General features: G+C 31.8%; 2 protein-coding genes across 2 annotated transcripts in view; one reads left to right on the top strand and one right to left on the bottom strand.

Annotated features, from left to right (window-relative positions):
- Positions 1-17881, bottom strand: part of LOC139519461 (transient receptor potential cation channel subfamily M member-like 2) — a 71893-nt gene that overhangs the window by 42223 nt on the left and 11789 nt on the right. The window contains exons 6-10 of the mRNA XM_071311565.1: positions 9604-9754; positions 8631-8736; positions 3571-3724; positions 2829-2934; positions 229-334 (exon numbers count right to left, since the gene is read on the bottom strand). Of these exons, the coding sequence (XP_071167666.1) occupies positions 229-334; positions 2829-2934; positions 3571-3724; positions 8631-8736; positions 9604-9754 (623 nt within the window). The remainder of the gene's footprint in view (positions 1-228; positions 335-2828; positions 2935-3570; positions 3725-8630; positions 8737-9603; positions 9755-17881) is intronic.
- LOC139519460 (uncharacterized) lies at positions 12953-17000 on the top strand. Its single transcript, XM_071311564.1, has 2 exons — positions 12953-13336; positions 13942-17000. The coding sequence occupies exon 2, from the start codon at positions 13945-13947 to the stop codon at positions 16018-16020; it is 2076 nt and encodes a 691-aa protein (XP_071167665.1). The 5' UTR covers positions 12953-13336; positions 13942-13944; the 3' UTR covers positions 16021-17000.

The raw sequence follows: 17881 nt of genomic DNA, 5'->3' as shown, positions 1-17881 counted from the left end.
GAATAATATTATTAAATTTTTGCTAAAGTACAAGAAATGTAACAATGTTTAAATCTGATAAATTGGATAGGAAGATACACAACAAAGGATCCAACTGTTAAATAAAAATACAAAAATATTGGCACAATGTAAAATAATAATTTTTCAATCGTTTAGAAGATATCTTGCTTTCATCAATACTATAAGCAACCGTACTTTATTCTTATGTTTGCAATTTATAATAAATACCTGTGACTGAAATTCCTTTTCACTCTGCAAATGTTGATATGCTATGGTGAAGTATAATGGAAAGGAGGACGAGCTCAGCCAGTATTCTCCTTCTTTATCTACATTTCTTTGTTAGAAAACGTGTACATGTACATGGCATATAAAATTGATTTACAATATTGTATATTTTGTATGACTATCTGTGCACCACTTATTGCGGACCTTTTTTGTATTGTTATGAGTTACAATTTATGAATACAATTAGCAAAGACCCATCGAAACAACATTTGGTACAAAAATTTAACAATACTTTTTGATATTTGGATGATATATTGGCTCTCAATAATGACGACTTCAGTATGTGTACCCTGTACTGTTGGAAGTTTTTATACAATACGACTTGTTTATATTGTGTTGTTATACAGTTTACACGATAGTTTAACGTTTGATCTAAGATATAATGAAATAATCAGTTTTTACACTTTCAAATTGTTATATTAAAAAACTACTTGTGAATAATAATTTTATTTGAAGTTATAATTGTATAGTCAATTTACATTCATAAAATCGATAGCCTTATTTTTTGTCGTTAAGTAAAGCGAGAGCTTTATACAATGTTTTTTCTTTTCATATTGTTACATACACGGCTGGTAATCTACACACGCAGAACATTTGGTTCTGCAATAAAAGCAGTGAGAGGATTTTCCGGTTATGCTTGAGTGGAGTAATTGTCACCGCTTCAAAAGGTATGTACATTTCTAAATCGCAATTTTTTTTTATTAAACTGATCAAAATATTGAAAATCGGAGAATGGTTTGCTGTGGTGAATACGTTTACGGAGAGATGCATGTATCATTTACTGTTGTACATGGAGTTGAACTCCTACAAAATCAGTTGTCCCACGAGAAATTGCCTAAAAAAGTGACATTTGAATTTTGAATTGGTTCTTTTAACAGAGCTACAAATTTAAATTTACTTTTTTTTTTTCGGTCAATGGGTATGAATGTCGGTTTGGGAGGCGTGTACGCTGTCCCGTGTTGATAGACGTCTGAATTAATTTAGAAAACCTCATATTTTCATTATTTCATGCATGAGGGGATCGGTTCTGATTGAGGATATCGTGAATGCGTGAGGGGACGTGAAATTATATCTTTATGTCCAAGCTATGAGTCGTTGAAAGTTGGCTAAATTTGGTTAAATTGTTTATTAAAAAATACATTTGTGTGTATTAAATTGTGTGATTGAATTTTGAAATATCAATAAATTACGAAGTTTGTTTTACATGATCAAACAATCTAACCAATAAGTTCCATATATGTGTCCAAATTTGCGGATTTAAGCACATAATCGGTCTAGTTTGGAGACTTATTTGCAATTTATTGGTTAGACTGTTTATTCATATACAGAAAACTTGGTGATATTTTTGTATAAATCAAATTGTTCCATATCAATAAAACTTTAGTTGGTTTTTATATGAATGGGATTTTGAATACATAAGCACATTCATTTGCGGAAAAAGTATATTCACCGCGCAAAACGTCGCGTGCTTTTACATGCATAATTTTGATAAAAAACGTTTGATGTACAATTTGTATTGGTAAATATTTGCCATTACATACATTTCTCTCGGAATATTGAATAAAAGAGTTACTGTCTTTTGTTTCGGTTAATATGTGGTTTAATTGACTTTTTTAAAACTGATATTCACTTCGGTCAATAAAATTATTTACCTCACCAAAACAGTAATTGTAGAATATTCTAACAAATATCAAAACTTGTGTTTTAACAATCATTTTTTTGTCAAATAAGCAATTCAAGGGGAGATAACTATTTTCGTAGAAAATACATACTGAGATGATAGGGAAAATTTTAACTTTAAAAAAATATTTCTAGCAAGAAACAAAAACGTTGACACTATTTTTCTTTTTATTCTTCGTAAAACATTTTATAAAACCTAGCCTCCATCAATTTATTTCAAAATTCTATTTCATAATGTGTTTTTATGCACACAAATGTGTTTTTTTCATGAAGAATTAAACCGAATTTAGCAACTTTTAACGACTCATAGCTTGGATATACTGATATAATTTCACGTCCCGTCACGCATTCAAGATGTCCTCAATCAGAACCGATCCCCTCACGCATGAAATAATGAAAATATGAGGTTTAAAGATTTATGAAGACATCTATCAATACTGGACAGCGTAGACGTCGCCAAAAACGACATTCATACCCATTGACCGAAAAAAAAAGTAAATTTGAACTTGTAGGTCTGTTTATAATAGAACCATTTCAAAATTCAAATGTCACTTTTTAGGCAATTTCTCGTGGTACAAGTGATTTAGTAGTAGTTCAACTCCATGTACAACAGTAAATAATATATGTATATCTTCGTTTACGTTTCTCCACAGCATAGCATTCTCCGATTTTCAATATTTTGATCAGTTGAATAAGAACATTGCGATTTAGAAATGTACATACCTTTTGAAGCGGTGAAAATTACTCCACTCAAGCACAACCAGAAAATCCTCTCACGGTTTTCATTGCAGAACCAAATGTTCTGCCTGTGTAGATTACCAGCCGGGACATAGTAACAGACAAGGTGAACTTATTATGTTTACGTTTTGTTATCTGCACTTGAATCTCCTTGGATCGAGCTTAATTGTGACAATTTCCTTGAATCGTCTTCTGGCTCTGCATGATTGTCAATATCAGAATATTTTAAACCTGAAATTTTAAACCGTTAAACATAAATCATGTATAAAACGTAACAGAAAAGTGTGAAAGAAAAAAATGACACAAAAACATTTAAAACAATCCTGCGTAAGATGCTAACACAATTGTCGCAATACTAAACGAAACATGTCTGCGTCAACAAAAACATCTTCTTTACTTGATAATCTCCTTTCGACAAGGAAAAGAGCATGTTTTCAATACGAGTCTGTGGAATACAATCCCAAAAAATATCAAATTTGATGTCAACTAAAAAGTGAGTATCTTAATGATTTCAATATCGTTTATTTAAGGTCTCTTGGTGTTATATATTTCTTCGTAGAATTTAAATCTACATTGACATCCATTTCAAATTAAACAAAAATAAACTGCATTTTTTTAACACGACTTTCAGTTTTGAATGTGGAATACTACTGAAATGCTTGAAAAGACACTTTCTTTTCTTCTTTATGCAATTGGACGACGAAAAACGATTGATCAGTATCCACATATGATTAAAATTTTAAAAACATTTTATTGTTGTTTTTATTTTTATTTTTTATCTTTCAAACACTTTCCATTTTCCACAGGTAAAATACATTTCTAAATACAATTTGATTTATTTGGAATAAAAAGTATAAAAATAATTACTAGCAATGAGATCCCTATTAGTTCCTATATTGGTTTCAGATGCATCTTCCCTCTTGCGATTTTCAATACGCCTCTCGTCCCATGATAATAAAATGGCGTTTTTCGCTATGTTAGACAAAGTTTCATTTGAGCAATTAACATCGTAGACAGAAATCTGAAGAAAAAAATTGTCCCGAATCTTTAAAAAATCATATTTTTTTTTTTAAATTGGACTAACACACATTAATTTAATGATTTGTGATAGAAGACATAAAACAATATCAAAATAAAAAATTTTGAGTTATCAGAAAGGTTTTACCATAAAATATAGATACTACGAAATATTTCTTGACTTTTATATCTATAAAAAAGAAGATGTGGTATGATTGCCAATGAGACAACTCTCCACAAGAGACAAAGTGACAAGGAAATTAAACAACTATAGGTCACCTTATGATGTTCAACAATGAGCAAAGCCCATACTACATTGTCAGCTATAAAAGGCCCCGAAATGACAGTTTAAACAATTCAAACGAGAAAACTAACGGCCTAATCTATGTACAAAAAAATGAACGAACACAAATATGTATCACATTAAAAAACGACAATCACTGAATTACAATCTTCTGACTTGGGAGAGGCACATACATACATAACGTGGTGGGGATCCACATGTTAGCGGGACCCCAATCCTTCCTCTACCCTGGGACAGTGATGAAAAAGTACAACGTAAAAACGAACTATAAAAATCATTTGAAAAAGGCTTCACTATTCAGATTTTGGTGTACATGTAATAAAAAGCCACATCATTGAATTATGTATGAGTAATATCAAATATTAATGATGACCTAAACGGATAAAATACAAATTGGGTAAGTAGCGTTCTTGTGCATTTGTATTTATTTGAAAGAATGAATTTGTAAACTGAACGTATATTCACAAGATAAACACACAATGGAAGAAATGAATCCGGGCTTAGAAACAAAAGTGAAATTCGAGAATGTCAATTATTACTAAAAGAAAACCACATGACTAACAAATGTAATATACAACATCCAAGAAAAGGGTGTATTCCCTAACATATAGGCGAATTAATGAATCAAAAAGATTCTAAAGCAGACGGTTTTCCATTTGTAAATGCAAACTACACTACACAGAATTAAAGAGTATTTAACATTCGATTATAGTCAGATTTATACATCATGCTGAAAAAGAAGTTGTTTAAAGAAGTTGTATTATCTAATGGTTCGAACCTTAAACGGAAAAATATTCTTAGTTTCAATGATTTACATCCGTTAGAAAAAGCCCATTGCGTTCTTTTTGGAATGGCTTATACATAGAGGTCAGATCATAGAATCAAATCGCATATTCCAAGTCAGGAGTCACAATGGTCCCGAAATTAAGAGCAATTTAAGACTCAAGCGCACGGCACGAAGAGAACTTTGTTATTGAAACTTATTACTAGTATTCACATCATATAACGTGATCTTCATGACGTGTTTGCAAAAACTTTGCTGTTATTAAAATTTTACTTCACGATTCTCCTTTTGTCTTATATCATATGTAGTGATACAGTATATATATCTATCAATATTTGCATATTTCTATTTTTCCATTTTTCTTAATTCCTGATAAGTTATACTTTTAAAAAGGCTAACGAGAAAGTCAGTATATATGTATTTATTTGTGATGTTTATTATTGGTTTTTATTTGTATATTTTGTTTTCAACCAAATCGAAATAAAACGAGTAATGATTATGAAGATTTTGTCGAGTTGTAGTATTAAGGTCTTTCGTGCGTATGCAATTTAAATGGTGTCTTTATCAGTGTGTTATTGACATATTAAGGTAAGGTTTGCATGAAACCTGGATTTTTTTCTTAGCGATATTGTACCAATATGATACATCATTTTGTTCAGGGAGGAGTACCCAATCATTTAATGAAAAAATATCGAACATCGCCCGTCCCGTTTTTTCAGGTGAAAAGCTCAAAATTCCGATTTTTGACGATTTTTAGGGAAAATTGTATTTGAATTCTTCTGAAATAATAATGTATGCGAGTGACTATAAAAAAATAAAACTGAATAAAACATGTATAAATAATTGTGGTCCATTCATTAATAATAAATTTTAATTAAAAAAATCATATAAAAGTTCCTAAAAACAAGATTTTTCAATTTTTGGGTTAAAAAAAACCTGTTGCCATGGTAACAAAAAGCCAAAAATATCCCTTTTCCGGGTCCACCGTTTTTGTAAAAAACTGTGAACATAACGATTTAACTATTTGCATTATAATGAGCTAATAAAATTGATATGTCCCCGAACTCGTTTTTACGGTAATGGGCGTTATGCGTTCATCTTGTCATTTCTGTAAAACAAAAAAATATTTTTTGTTTGTTGATCTGCAAAGAAGAAAGTCATTTTTAAAGCATCTTTTAACAAAGAATCTTTTTGTCTTGTAACTTTTTGAGATTGACCATAATCAATGTGAGAAAACAGTGATTATTTTAGGGATGACATCAAAAGATCAATGTAGGATAAAAAAACTTAATTCAAATAGTTTAGGGGTGGGGGGATAAAAGTTGCTGCAAGTTTTGTTAATTTGACATGAATTTTACATATATCCATATTGGTCAATCAATTTTTCCCAAATTAAGTTAGAGGGGGAAAGGGGGTGTCAGCGAACAAACTACGTGAATTAAGTTTTTTTTATCCTGCATTGAACTTTTGATGTTGTCCCTTAACTTTTATCCCCACCTATCAGTCGGAAGAGGAGGTGTTTAGCTTTGGTCATACTTGTGTATTAATACATGTAGAAAATGTACAAGACACTGGTTTTGAAGGAAAAACTTGTATTCGTTCAGTGCTTCAAACTGCAATATTTTGAATCTAGGAAAGCATTCAAATTGCCATTAAAAGTAATTAAAATTGCTTTATTGCCCATGTCTGGTAAATTGTTTGTATGCAGCAAATGAATGAAAAGACATCAGTTTTGACTAGTAAAATCCTTTACAGAAGCCACGTTTATTCCATTCATTTAAATCTAGACATCTACAAATGTTATTCAAATATGATCAAATATGTATGACTTAGCATGGAAAGCATTGCAGGAGAAAGATAGATTACTGGTATGATTTGTCCAATTATTACACATGATGTTCAGATTTGGGGTCTTTGACCAAACAAACAAACTACATGCTCCTATACATGATAAAAGACGAAACAGACAATGGCCTGGGAATACAAATGACAGTCGTATATGTATTGTTCATATTTAAAATAAGAAATGTAGTTATGTAGACCCGTAATATGAAAATCTTCCACATACTTTCAATAAATTAAAATCACTTCAATGAAGTTCCCAGGGAGTAACGGCACTGTAGTTGAGGAGTCCCCACCGTCAATTTGTGATTTGATGTTCGCAAATGCCGTTTTACCGTCGACGCGTAGGGGAGCCAGTAAAACGGAAATTTGCAACCGTCAAATCAAAATTGATTGTGGCTACTCTTCAACCACAGTAATTTAAAATAAAACGTTAGAGCTTGGAATAAATGGGGAATGTGTCCATGGGACACTGATGATGCCCCTTTTTGTATAAACATAAAACATTATAAAGCATTACGTATAAATTTTATAACATTTAGTCGAAGCAACTAAAGGTAGAGAACAGAAACGAAAAATTCAGAAACGACCTCAAAATAATACTCAGGCCGAGCGTCGTCACTACTTCATTATGATCTCATATATACAGTGAAAGATTAAAAACTAACAATTTCCCAGATTTTATAGTGCATACGTGCATGTGTAAAGACACATGTTACCATCCTTGTTTTTAGATAAAATTGATTCCAATTTGACTGATATACATAGACGTTTGTTTGATAAGAGGTTGTAAAATGTCCGGTGGCAAATAGATCAGGCATGTTCAGGACGACACAATACAATAGTTGTGTCTAATGCATCCATAAAAAAAATACTATAAGAAACATTCCGTCAGTTGTAAAAGTGATTGATAAAATAGCACATATTTCGAATGATGTAAACGTGTGGGTTGTGTGCGTATTTTGGGACAAATCTGCTAACTGTACATTTGAAAAGACCAAGTTCAACATTCTGTCATTCGTAAAAATTATGCAATAAAAATATCTGAGAATATATATATGCATCCTCTGTAAGTAAAACACATGGCGCATTATGTAAGTTCCAACCATTTTAAACGAAATTGACTAAAAGTGTCACAAAAATGTGACGTTTTTCACTCAATCCTGCGTTTCTATAAATTGTATTTATACTTTATAAAAATCGGAAACGGCGTGCATCAGACTTACAAATTCAATGAAAGAGACAGCGTTCTTGGAGCAGAATAAACATCACTTCTATCTTGTGAAAGGTGATCGATTTCTATTGAAATGAGCTTCCCATACATTTTTTTAAGGTTTTACGTCGGGAGACAAGAGAAAGGGGACGGGGGAAAGGAGAAATGTATCCCCTGTCCGACCCCTCGTAAATCTAGAACTGTAAAAGTGACGACATCAAAATTCAAATTTATTCTGTGTTTTTGTGGTAAAATGCATTGTGCATAAGTTTTATATCAGTGTGTTGATGCTAACTAAAGTTAGAGAACGGAAACCAATTTTATAAAAACAGACGTACACTATGGTACGTACGTTCGGATGGATGAACAAACAGACAAGGATAAAACTTAATACCCCCTTTACTACGGCGGGGGCATCAAAATGTACAATTATGAAATAAAATAAAACTCCGCGAAACTTAATGAATGGTTTTTGCACAAAGACGTTATGGCTAAACGTGACGTCATATAAATGAAAACTAACAAACTGAAGGTCATAACGTTACTTGTACGATTCAAATTTTGATAAAATTACATCAAAACGGCGAATTTGAGGTAGGTGTTGTTTTATTTTTTATAATATTGTAGTTATCGAACATTGGTCAATCAAAGCAATTCAAAATGGCGGGTCCCTTCTTTTTTCAATTATTTGAATTCGAGTTATCTCCCTGTGTACGCAAACCTTACCTTAATCAATGCCTCAAGTTGACAACGGTTACTATACTTACCAAATGCTTTTGCTTTTCTATGCTTTCCATCAGAGAATTAAGACTTTTATAATCATTAAAATTTATTCCATACAGCAATGGAGCTTTCCTTTTTAGGATATTTTTTCTGTAGAAAACATTTAAGATAATATTGGTTTTCAATAATTGCTCCTTTCTTCAAATTTCAATGGTTATGACATCGTGTAAACATAATGATGATCAGCATTTCCATTGTAAACGCTTAAACTACAGTGTGAGTAAATTGGAATTAACGTAACATAATAAAGATACGATTGAATCGTTAAAATATAAATAATAAAGAATTTCAGTATGTTCATATCAGAGTTTTACATTTATTCATAACATAATCTGAGAATTTCCTTCAGTACATATTTACTAAAACTATACCCGGTCACATTAATCGCTATTACAAAAAAAAATCAAAATCAGAATATCATTTGCAAATGGTTCTTCCTTTCATATACTAAATGAAAATTATTGCGGAAAACGTATAACCGAATGAAAAAGATTCTGGATAAACGTACGTCTAACATATTCCGCGCGTCTGGCGTATATACAAAATTTCGTCCTGGTATCTATGATGAGTTACAACCACTGGGTCGATGCCACTGCTGGTGGAGATTTATTTCCCCGAGGGTATCACCAGCCCAGTAGTCAGCAATAATGTGCTGACATGAATTATGATTGATAATGGTTATATTTATAAATTAACTGTTTACAAAAATTAGATTTTTAGAAATACTAAGGCGTTTCTACTTCAGGAATAGATTACCTTAGCTGTATTTGGCAAAACTTTTAGGAATTCAACTTCGTACCTTATTTGGTCTTTTTTACTTTTTTGGATTCGAGCGTCATTGATGAGTCTTTTGTAGACGAAACGCGCGTCTGGCTTATATACAAATTTTAGTACTGGTATCTATGATGAGTTTATTCCAAGTTCTTCTTCTACCTCCGTATTTATTTTTATATTTACCCAGATTCAAGATACTGTATAATGATATCAGCAGACTTTCCGGTACCTTTCATAACAATAACCGTTGTGCCTTGCTTCAATATCATATTCACATGTCTCAAAGAGTCCATATCCCCTTCAGCAAGAAGAACAATAATTGGTATCATTATCTCTGAAAAAATAAACAAGTTTTAACATTTAGCAGTATACATTTAAGATATAAGAAAGCATACTAATGTATAAATTTTAAAAACTAGAACAAAAATTCTTAATCTGCTTCAACTGAAAAAAAAAAAAACATTGTTTATCTTATGTTGATCTTTTTTGGTTTCTTTCTTATCAAATAAAGATAATTTTTATCTTTGGGTTGTGCTAAAAGATATTAAAAATCTCCAGCACGTGTAATGGATTACTACATCCAACACTCATTTTCGTAATCTAAATCTAAAATAAAAAAGTATAACAAAAATACCTCACTAGCAGGAAATTAAAATAGAGGCTCTAAAGAGCATGTGTCGCTCAGCTATGCCTATGTTGATACTCCGTAAGGGTATCTCTCCAACATGGTTGACATGAATAGAAGTCATGACACAAACATCTTTTTTGTTGATCTTATATTACTGAAAATGTTGTATGTTTAGTTTCTCTCTTACTTCTTGTATTAAATTTTGCTCAAAACACAATTGAGGGTTAAACATCCTCATCTTTGGGCTATCAATCCTATGAACAGTTCTTCGCTTTTTTGCCAACAAATGACAAATTTTACCTTTTCTTTATTTTTGCTTGTTATTATGAAAATGAGACAGAGAGAAACTTTAATTTATAAAAATTATCAGTAAGACTAGATCTACGAATGAGCCTGCACGGTTGAAGTTTTCCGTTTATGACTATTTTTATAACTTTCCTTTATTTTGATCTATATGATAAAAAATTAAAGTTGCATAATAGAAATTACAGAAATGATCAGCATGCCAAGATCCACAAACAAGTCAAAGTTTGCCAATAAAAAAGTAGTGTTTACCAGATTTGAATTTTTTCTTCTTTTTTTATATAAACAGCTGCAAAATCTTTTATAAAATAGTTGGTTCTAAATATAGATTTTAGAAAGTACAGTTTGTAATAAGAAAATATAGCATCACATATATTTTTTTTATATTTATTTACAAAGGAATAATATTTCATCAAGACAGTTTAAACGTCTGAAGAACATAATATATGTTATTCTTTTATCCTGAATTTATCTTTATATCTTACAGCTCTGAAGAAGTCAAATGTATGTGCATGTCCAAAACTGTAAACTGTAACTGCTGGTGAACGTTGCGTCCAAGAAGGTATCACCAGCTAAGTGTCATATCTTGTTTGTTGACATGAAAAAATACTGATGTCAAATTGAGAATCGAAGAAGGGAATATTTAAAATTCATAATTATGTTGATAAGTACGTCTAAACAAGTGACAACTCTATGACAGATTCATCCATTGGATTACCAGTGAAAGTGATACATGGTTGAGAACACAAGTTATATTCATAATAACTCTTCCCTCGCCGGGATTCGCGCTCATGATATTCGGATATCGAAACAACTCCGCTTGCGATGTGTCCAGCACTCTAGACATCTGGGCCACCTAGACTGAATATAAAATTCCGCTTTTGGTGGCCCTTGTGTTAATTTTCCTCTTTAATAAAATCTAGAGCTTTAGTACATGATATTTGAGGCATGGAGATGTAATTGATTGCAGATTAGCTAAGTTATATGTTAGAAAGTACGTCTAAACAAGTGATTACTACTGAATGATTCAATCATTTGACCACCAGGGATGATGATACACGGCTGAAAACAATATATATGTGATAAAATGAAATTCTGTCCATTTTCTCGTTGATTGATTGGATTGGTGATTGTTTTAAGCCGCATCAGCATAGTTTTGCAATGATTGTTCATGCCATTACTACACATCTAATGAATTGAATCAAAGGAGTAGGGGGTATAACAGCCAAAAATGGCCCCAGATTTTCAAAAAAATAAAAAGTTATATTTTGCCGATTTTTTGCGATAATTTACTAAAACATGATTCATAGAGTTGAGAAGTGTTGTTGCAGTAAAAAAAAACACATGTTGATGACGTCATAATGGTGGGTGTTAATGACGTCAAATTATAGAAATGTACAAAAAATAACAAAAATACTATGTTCTTTCTCTATTTTGACCAACGCACCATGCTTGCACCAAAGAAAAAAATTAATATGTTGTTAAGCATGTACTTTTGAAACATCCCCTAAAAATTCTTTTTGGTGCAAGATTGGTGCGATACTTTAATTTAACTTTTTCATTTTCAAGCAGTGCAATACTAGCCTAGGATAGTGGCTTTACAGTGAGATTCTTCTACCAAAACCCGATTTGTGCATTCCTATTTCTTGAATATTCTTAACTTTTAATTACCAAAAAATAAAAACATGTCTGGAAACATTAAGAATTTATTCAAATTATTTATTGAGACTTAGTACGTAAAAAAAATCTTACTGAAAAACAACGAATTTGTACGGTGACTTCTAGATTATAGACTGCGATAACGGATAAGCCCGGATTAAAAAAAAAGCCAATTTTGCCAACAATAACTTTGCTTATGTTATTGGGTTATAGTGCCTCAATCTTGATAATAATTTGTAGTAGATCGTTGTACTAAGATCTATAATGATACAAAATACAGTCATTCAAGTCTAGAGGTTTCGGAACTCCGTTTTAAACTTTCCGCACTTGTGGTTCGATCATGATTATCATGATTATGCGGATCTGCAAAATGGTGACATAAATACTGTAACAACAAATCTGAAATATCGGTATGATTACGTTTATTGTAAGCAGAAAGGTGAAGAATATGGTGCTGTTTGACTTAATTGGAGGTAAATATGAGAAATATAAAAAAAAAAAAATGTTAGAAATAGTTCAGGAATTGAAGTCAGAATCGATCAATGAAGCGAACATGAATTTAAAACAAAATGAACACAACGCTATATTTTTTTTTACATTCCAGTGAGAAACTTCATTCAAAAGTATTTATCTCGATCTTTACAAAATCAAAGCGAAAGAAACCGGCAAATAAAAAAACTAAGAAAAACTGGGAGAAAAACTGGGGGGAAAAAAAAGAAAACTCGTCGGTCTCTGTGTGTTTGTAGTAACAGACCAAGGTTTTTGCAATAAATGTTAAATCATATAATTTTTGAGCAAATATAATTCTAAAGAAGTGTATAAAAGAAATCAGACATGTAGTTTACACAGTATTAATAAAAACAAGTTTACGCTTGCAGACGTCAAGCTTATAACGCGATAGATTTCCACCAGTTTTAAATAGTAATATTTACTGTAATATATTGTGTCAGTTTTCATAGCTGCGATCGTTAGGTCGTGGCGTTTGGAGATTGCTGTCTGAGTTCGTATCTCACACATACCGAATTTTTTTCTTTTTTGTTTTTTTCTTTCAAAAGAAACGGAGTTGTATAATTTATGTTACATGACAACATTAAATAATGTTTTTTAACGAACTCAATTATTTTCACTTTGTTGATTGAACTCTTTATAGACTATCTGTAATAAAATCCGATGTTGTCATACTCTGGTATCAGAGCGAAAATTAACAGCTTCTTTAAATGAGATTGTTTTTATACTACACTAAAAAAAACTATATTTTGTTTCAGACTCTTTTTTTTATGAAGAAGATAGAAGAAACATATTAATCTACCAATATTAATAGACAAGGTATGTGTGATAATACGCCTAAATCTAAAGTAATCATTATACTGCAATACGAAGATTCATTATACCACATCTATTCTTTGTGCATGCTTTAAACAGTGTACATCAGAGCATACTAGTTGCACATACAATGTCAATGGTGCATCTCAAAGGATAGGACAATTTACAGCGATTCGCATACGTCTACTAATATATAAATAATAATAACTGTTTATGGTTCTCTTTTCGTTTTATTTTTTTTTCAAATCGCATTCTCTATTAAAAATAGTATAACAGATTTGAGCTCTACGAGTAGTTGAAGCAGATAAATCACAGAATAAAATATAAAATAAAATAGAATAGATATGATTAAATACGAATACTAACATTCACGTTTTCTTTTATTATTTAAATGTAACAATTCGTAATTCATTGTCTCGTTTAGTTGTAGTGTGTTGTTAGTTTGCCGTCTACTCCATGATTTCTTCATATTTGAACGGGTTTAATTTTAAGCTGAATTTAAAACAGTACACGCACAGTTTCAAAATAGAAAAAAATATTAATGATTTACTTGTAATTGAAATTAAATTTCTTTGTTAATTCCAATAATATTCTATTTCATCTTTCAGGATATGTCTAAAGTAGCACGATTTACGTGTGTTCTCTGTACTAAGAGGACAAAAAATCATGATAGACGGTTTCTTGGTGGAGAAGGTAATAAAGGACTACGCAAATACTTGTACAAATATTTTTTCCTTAATGTTGATAGTTGTGATGTTATATGTGGAGCATGTAGACGTAAATATTACAGACAATATGATGACAAGTCAATTACCAATGCTAAACCAGACAAACAGGTACTACCAGCAGCAAGCACATCACAACAGACACTTGTTTCGCCTAAAACTATAACGTTGTCGCTGTCTTCAATAGGTGGAAGCCACTCAACCTGCTTCGTTTGCAGGAAACGAGGTCCTAAACTAATTGTTGTTTCTTCCTCAACAAGGCTAACTACATTTGTACAAAATAATATTATAATACCTGCAGGAGCGAGATGTTGCCCTGGTCATATTTCTGATGAGAATTTCAGTGAACAAGCCATTGAATGTTTATCTGACTTAAGAAAAACAACAGATTTTAACCGAAGTGATATTTTGGACCTTCTTCAAAAAATAAGAATGCTACTCCTAAAAAATGAAGACAAAAGATTGAATTTTGATAAAGACTCCACATTAAGTGATGCAGAGTACATCAGTTTAACAGGCATTGATAAAACATCATTCAGTGATTTAGCATCACATCTCGTTTCAATTAGAGATACGAAGGTGCGTAGTTCAAGAACATGCTTAGGCATTTTTTTGACAAAAATGCGGTCAGGTATGTCCAACAAACTTATGGCAACTATTTTTAACGTAGGAAAAGATTCGATCCGCCGAGCAGTTACAACAGTCAGAAAAAATATTATGCAGACATTCGTACCAAAGCACTTAGGATTCAACCATATTTCTAGAGAGAACTTAATTGAAAACCATACTAGACCTCTTGCCCAGACATTATTTGGCAATGAATTCAATCCTGCAATTCTTGTAATTGACGGAACATACATATATATCCAGAAAAGGGGTCAATTTCAGTTTCAACGCCGTACATTCAGCATGCATAAGCATCGGCCTCTTGTCAAACCCATGGTTTTCGTAACCACTACAGGTTATTTTGTCAGCGTTATGGGTCCATACCTGGCAGATAGTAAAAATAATGACGCCAATATACTTAAGCATATAATTGCCTCAGACAATGAGCAGATTAAAAGTTGGTTGCAGAAAGATGATGTTTTCATTGTTGACCATGGATTTCGGGACTCAATTGATCTGCTTGAGGAATTAGGAATACAAACAGAAATGCCTTCGTTCTTAAAGAAAGGCCAGGCACAGTTTACTACAGAAGAAAGCAATACTTCAAGATTAATAACAAAGATTCGCTGGGTAGTTGAATCCGCAAATGGCAGAATTAAGACATGGGTGTTCTTTAACCATGTGATGCCTAACTCACAAATACCGTATATTGGAGATTACCTACGCATTGTATGCTCAATATGCAACAAGTATTTCAAACCACTTAGTTCTGGTGATCCAGAGGAAGACCAATTACTTGGATGTAAAATGATTTATCTTTCTAAGCAAAATAATCTCCTTAAAGAAAAAATTGAGTCGGAAAATCTTGACCGCATTAGATCTAATTCTACTACTTGGTGTAAGATTGATGCTGCGTCTATTGAATTTCCTTCTATTACTGAAGAAGATCTCAGAAACCTTACCTTAGGCGTTTACCAGATAAAATTGGCTAAATCATACGTAGCTGAACATGTTACTGAAAACAGTGACTTTGAGGTACTAGTACATAAACAGGAAAACAATTTGATATGTGCAAAAATCCAAAGTAGACATGTTTCATCTAAAGCTCATTTGTTATGGATTCAATACGATGAAGTGACTGTTCTTGGCTGGTTCTGCAAATGTCGTGCTGGAGCAAGAGTAGTTGGTATGTGTGCACACGTTTCGGCAGTTATCTGGTATTTAGGGTATGCTCGCTGTTTGGACATACCCTATTGTTCTGGTGACGATTGGACAAAATATCTCATAGATGCACGTAATATGCCAGAACCCGAAATTATTGATGAAAGTGATGAAAGTGACTGCGTTGAAGAATGATTGTGTAGCTCATGTCAACTTTTATGTTATGTGCTAAAATAATTTTATATCATGATGTTAGCAATCTATCATATTAAATCTTTCTTTGTTGAGAGTTATGACAACAAAAAGGTTACACATGTTCAACCCCTTTCACGATTTCAAGAGTATGATATCTTACATAGAAGAAATCTTCGATAAATATGTTGAATTGGGCCTTATACTAGTGCATTTTATTCGTCTTTGAGTTTGACTGTTCATTTGGTATCTATTGTCCCGCTTTTTTTAACATCTTGATATTGTAATTAAAGTTTTTAATGTTATAGTCATATTTAAAATATTAATGTATATATATGTAGTATGTCTGTATTACTGAAAACCATCTGTTCATTTACTTAACTTAGAATTTAATCACTTTTAAAGGGTTTCATTCCATAAAAAGTTCTATTGAATAAATAAATAGTACTTGTTAAATAGTGGTTTACACAGACATTCTTTTCACCACAACAAACATAAGTTACAGCAGCCATCAGTAATTGTGGTGGGCATTTGAGGCATTTTCGCTCCTTCAAATTACAATTTTAACATATTGATGTTGTTGATAGGTAGCGGTTACTGTGGAAATACAAAATGCTATGTGTTTTAACTCTGTTGAACAGTTTCTAATTAAACTATTTGCAGTTGTTCTTGTTCAAAATGACATATGCATATTCACAGCCGGACACACAGAAAAAATTACAGATATACTAGATGAAATAATATAAACATATTCTACAAATTCTTTACGTTTCAAGACTATTGGTTAATTTGTGGTTAAATATACATGAACTAATGTCATTTTCAAAACGCATCGACCAAACTGTCTGCTATTTCAGAAACAACAATTAAAAAAAGACTTTTGATTTTTTAAGATGAAACAAAATTTCCACACACGGTAAAAAAAGGGTAAGATTTTGTATCGTCATATTTTTGAAACCATGGTAACATATGCTATGGTAAATACAAATAATCGAGACCACAAAAGAGAAAGTATCTAACTATTTATTCTTATAACGTCTTTTTGTGTGTTTTGTATATAATAAGGTATCTTTGTTTTGATTTTTTAACTCAAATACGTGCAATAATAACAACATTAGTTTCAAAATTGATTAAAAATTCGTTTTTGGTATTAATAAAGGGGTTCACTTTGATGACGTCATACACAGTGATTTCAAGTAATATATACAAAATATATATATTTTTGGAAAGCTGACACCTATAGGATATTTTGAGAAAAAAATTGTCTACTTTTGAAGTGGGGCCGATTTTGACCCTTAAAGCCCCTACTCCAAGGTCAGTTGTTAAAGATGAAAAACTCTCCTTACATATCAGTCGTTGAACAATTACATTTTACATTTTATTTGTTCTGCTACGAGAGATATGTTTTTACCTTTACATTCAGAGTGAATGCTCAGGTTAAAGAAATTTCCTGGATTATGGTCTTATGTAGACGAAACGCGAGTCTGGCGTATTAAATCATAATCCTGGTATCTTTGATAACTATTTACACCACTGGGTCGATGCCTCGCTGGTGAACGTTTCGTTCCCGAGGGTATCATCAGCCCAGTAGTCAGAACTTCGGTGTTGAAATGAAAATCAATTATATGATCATTTTTTTTAAATTTCCTGTTACAAAACTTTGAACTTTTCGAAAAACTAAGGATTTTTTTAATCTCAGGAATAGATTACCTAAACCGTATTTTGCACAACCTTTTGGAATTTTGGATCCTCAATGCTCTTCAACTTTGTACTTTTTTCGCTTTAAAACTATTTTGATCTGAGCGTCACTGTTGAGTCATATGTAGACGAAACGCGCGTCTGGCGTATCAAATTATAATCCTGG

This window comes from Mytilus edulis, chromosome 4 (genome assembly GCF_963676685.1).
Source record: "Mytilus edulis chromosome 4, xbMytEdul2.2, whole genome shotgun sequence".
NCBI classification, from domain to species: Eukaryota; Metazoa; Mollusca; class Bivalvia; order Mytilida; family Mytilidae; genus Mytilus; species Mytilus edulis.
The sequence above is the reverse complement of the archived record's forward strand: the minus strand, read 5'-3'. Positions and strand labels throughout refer to the sequence as shown.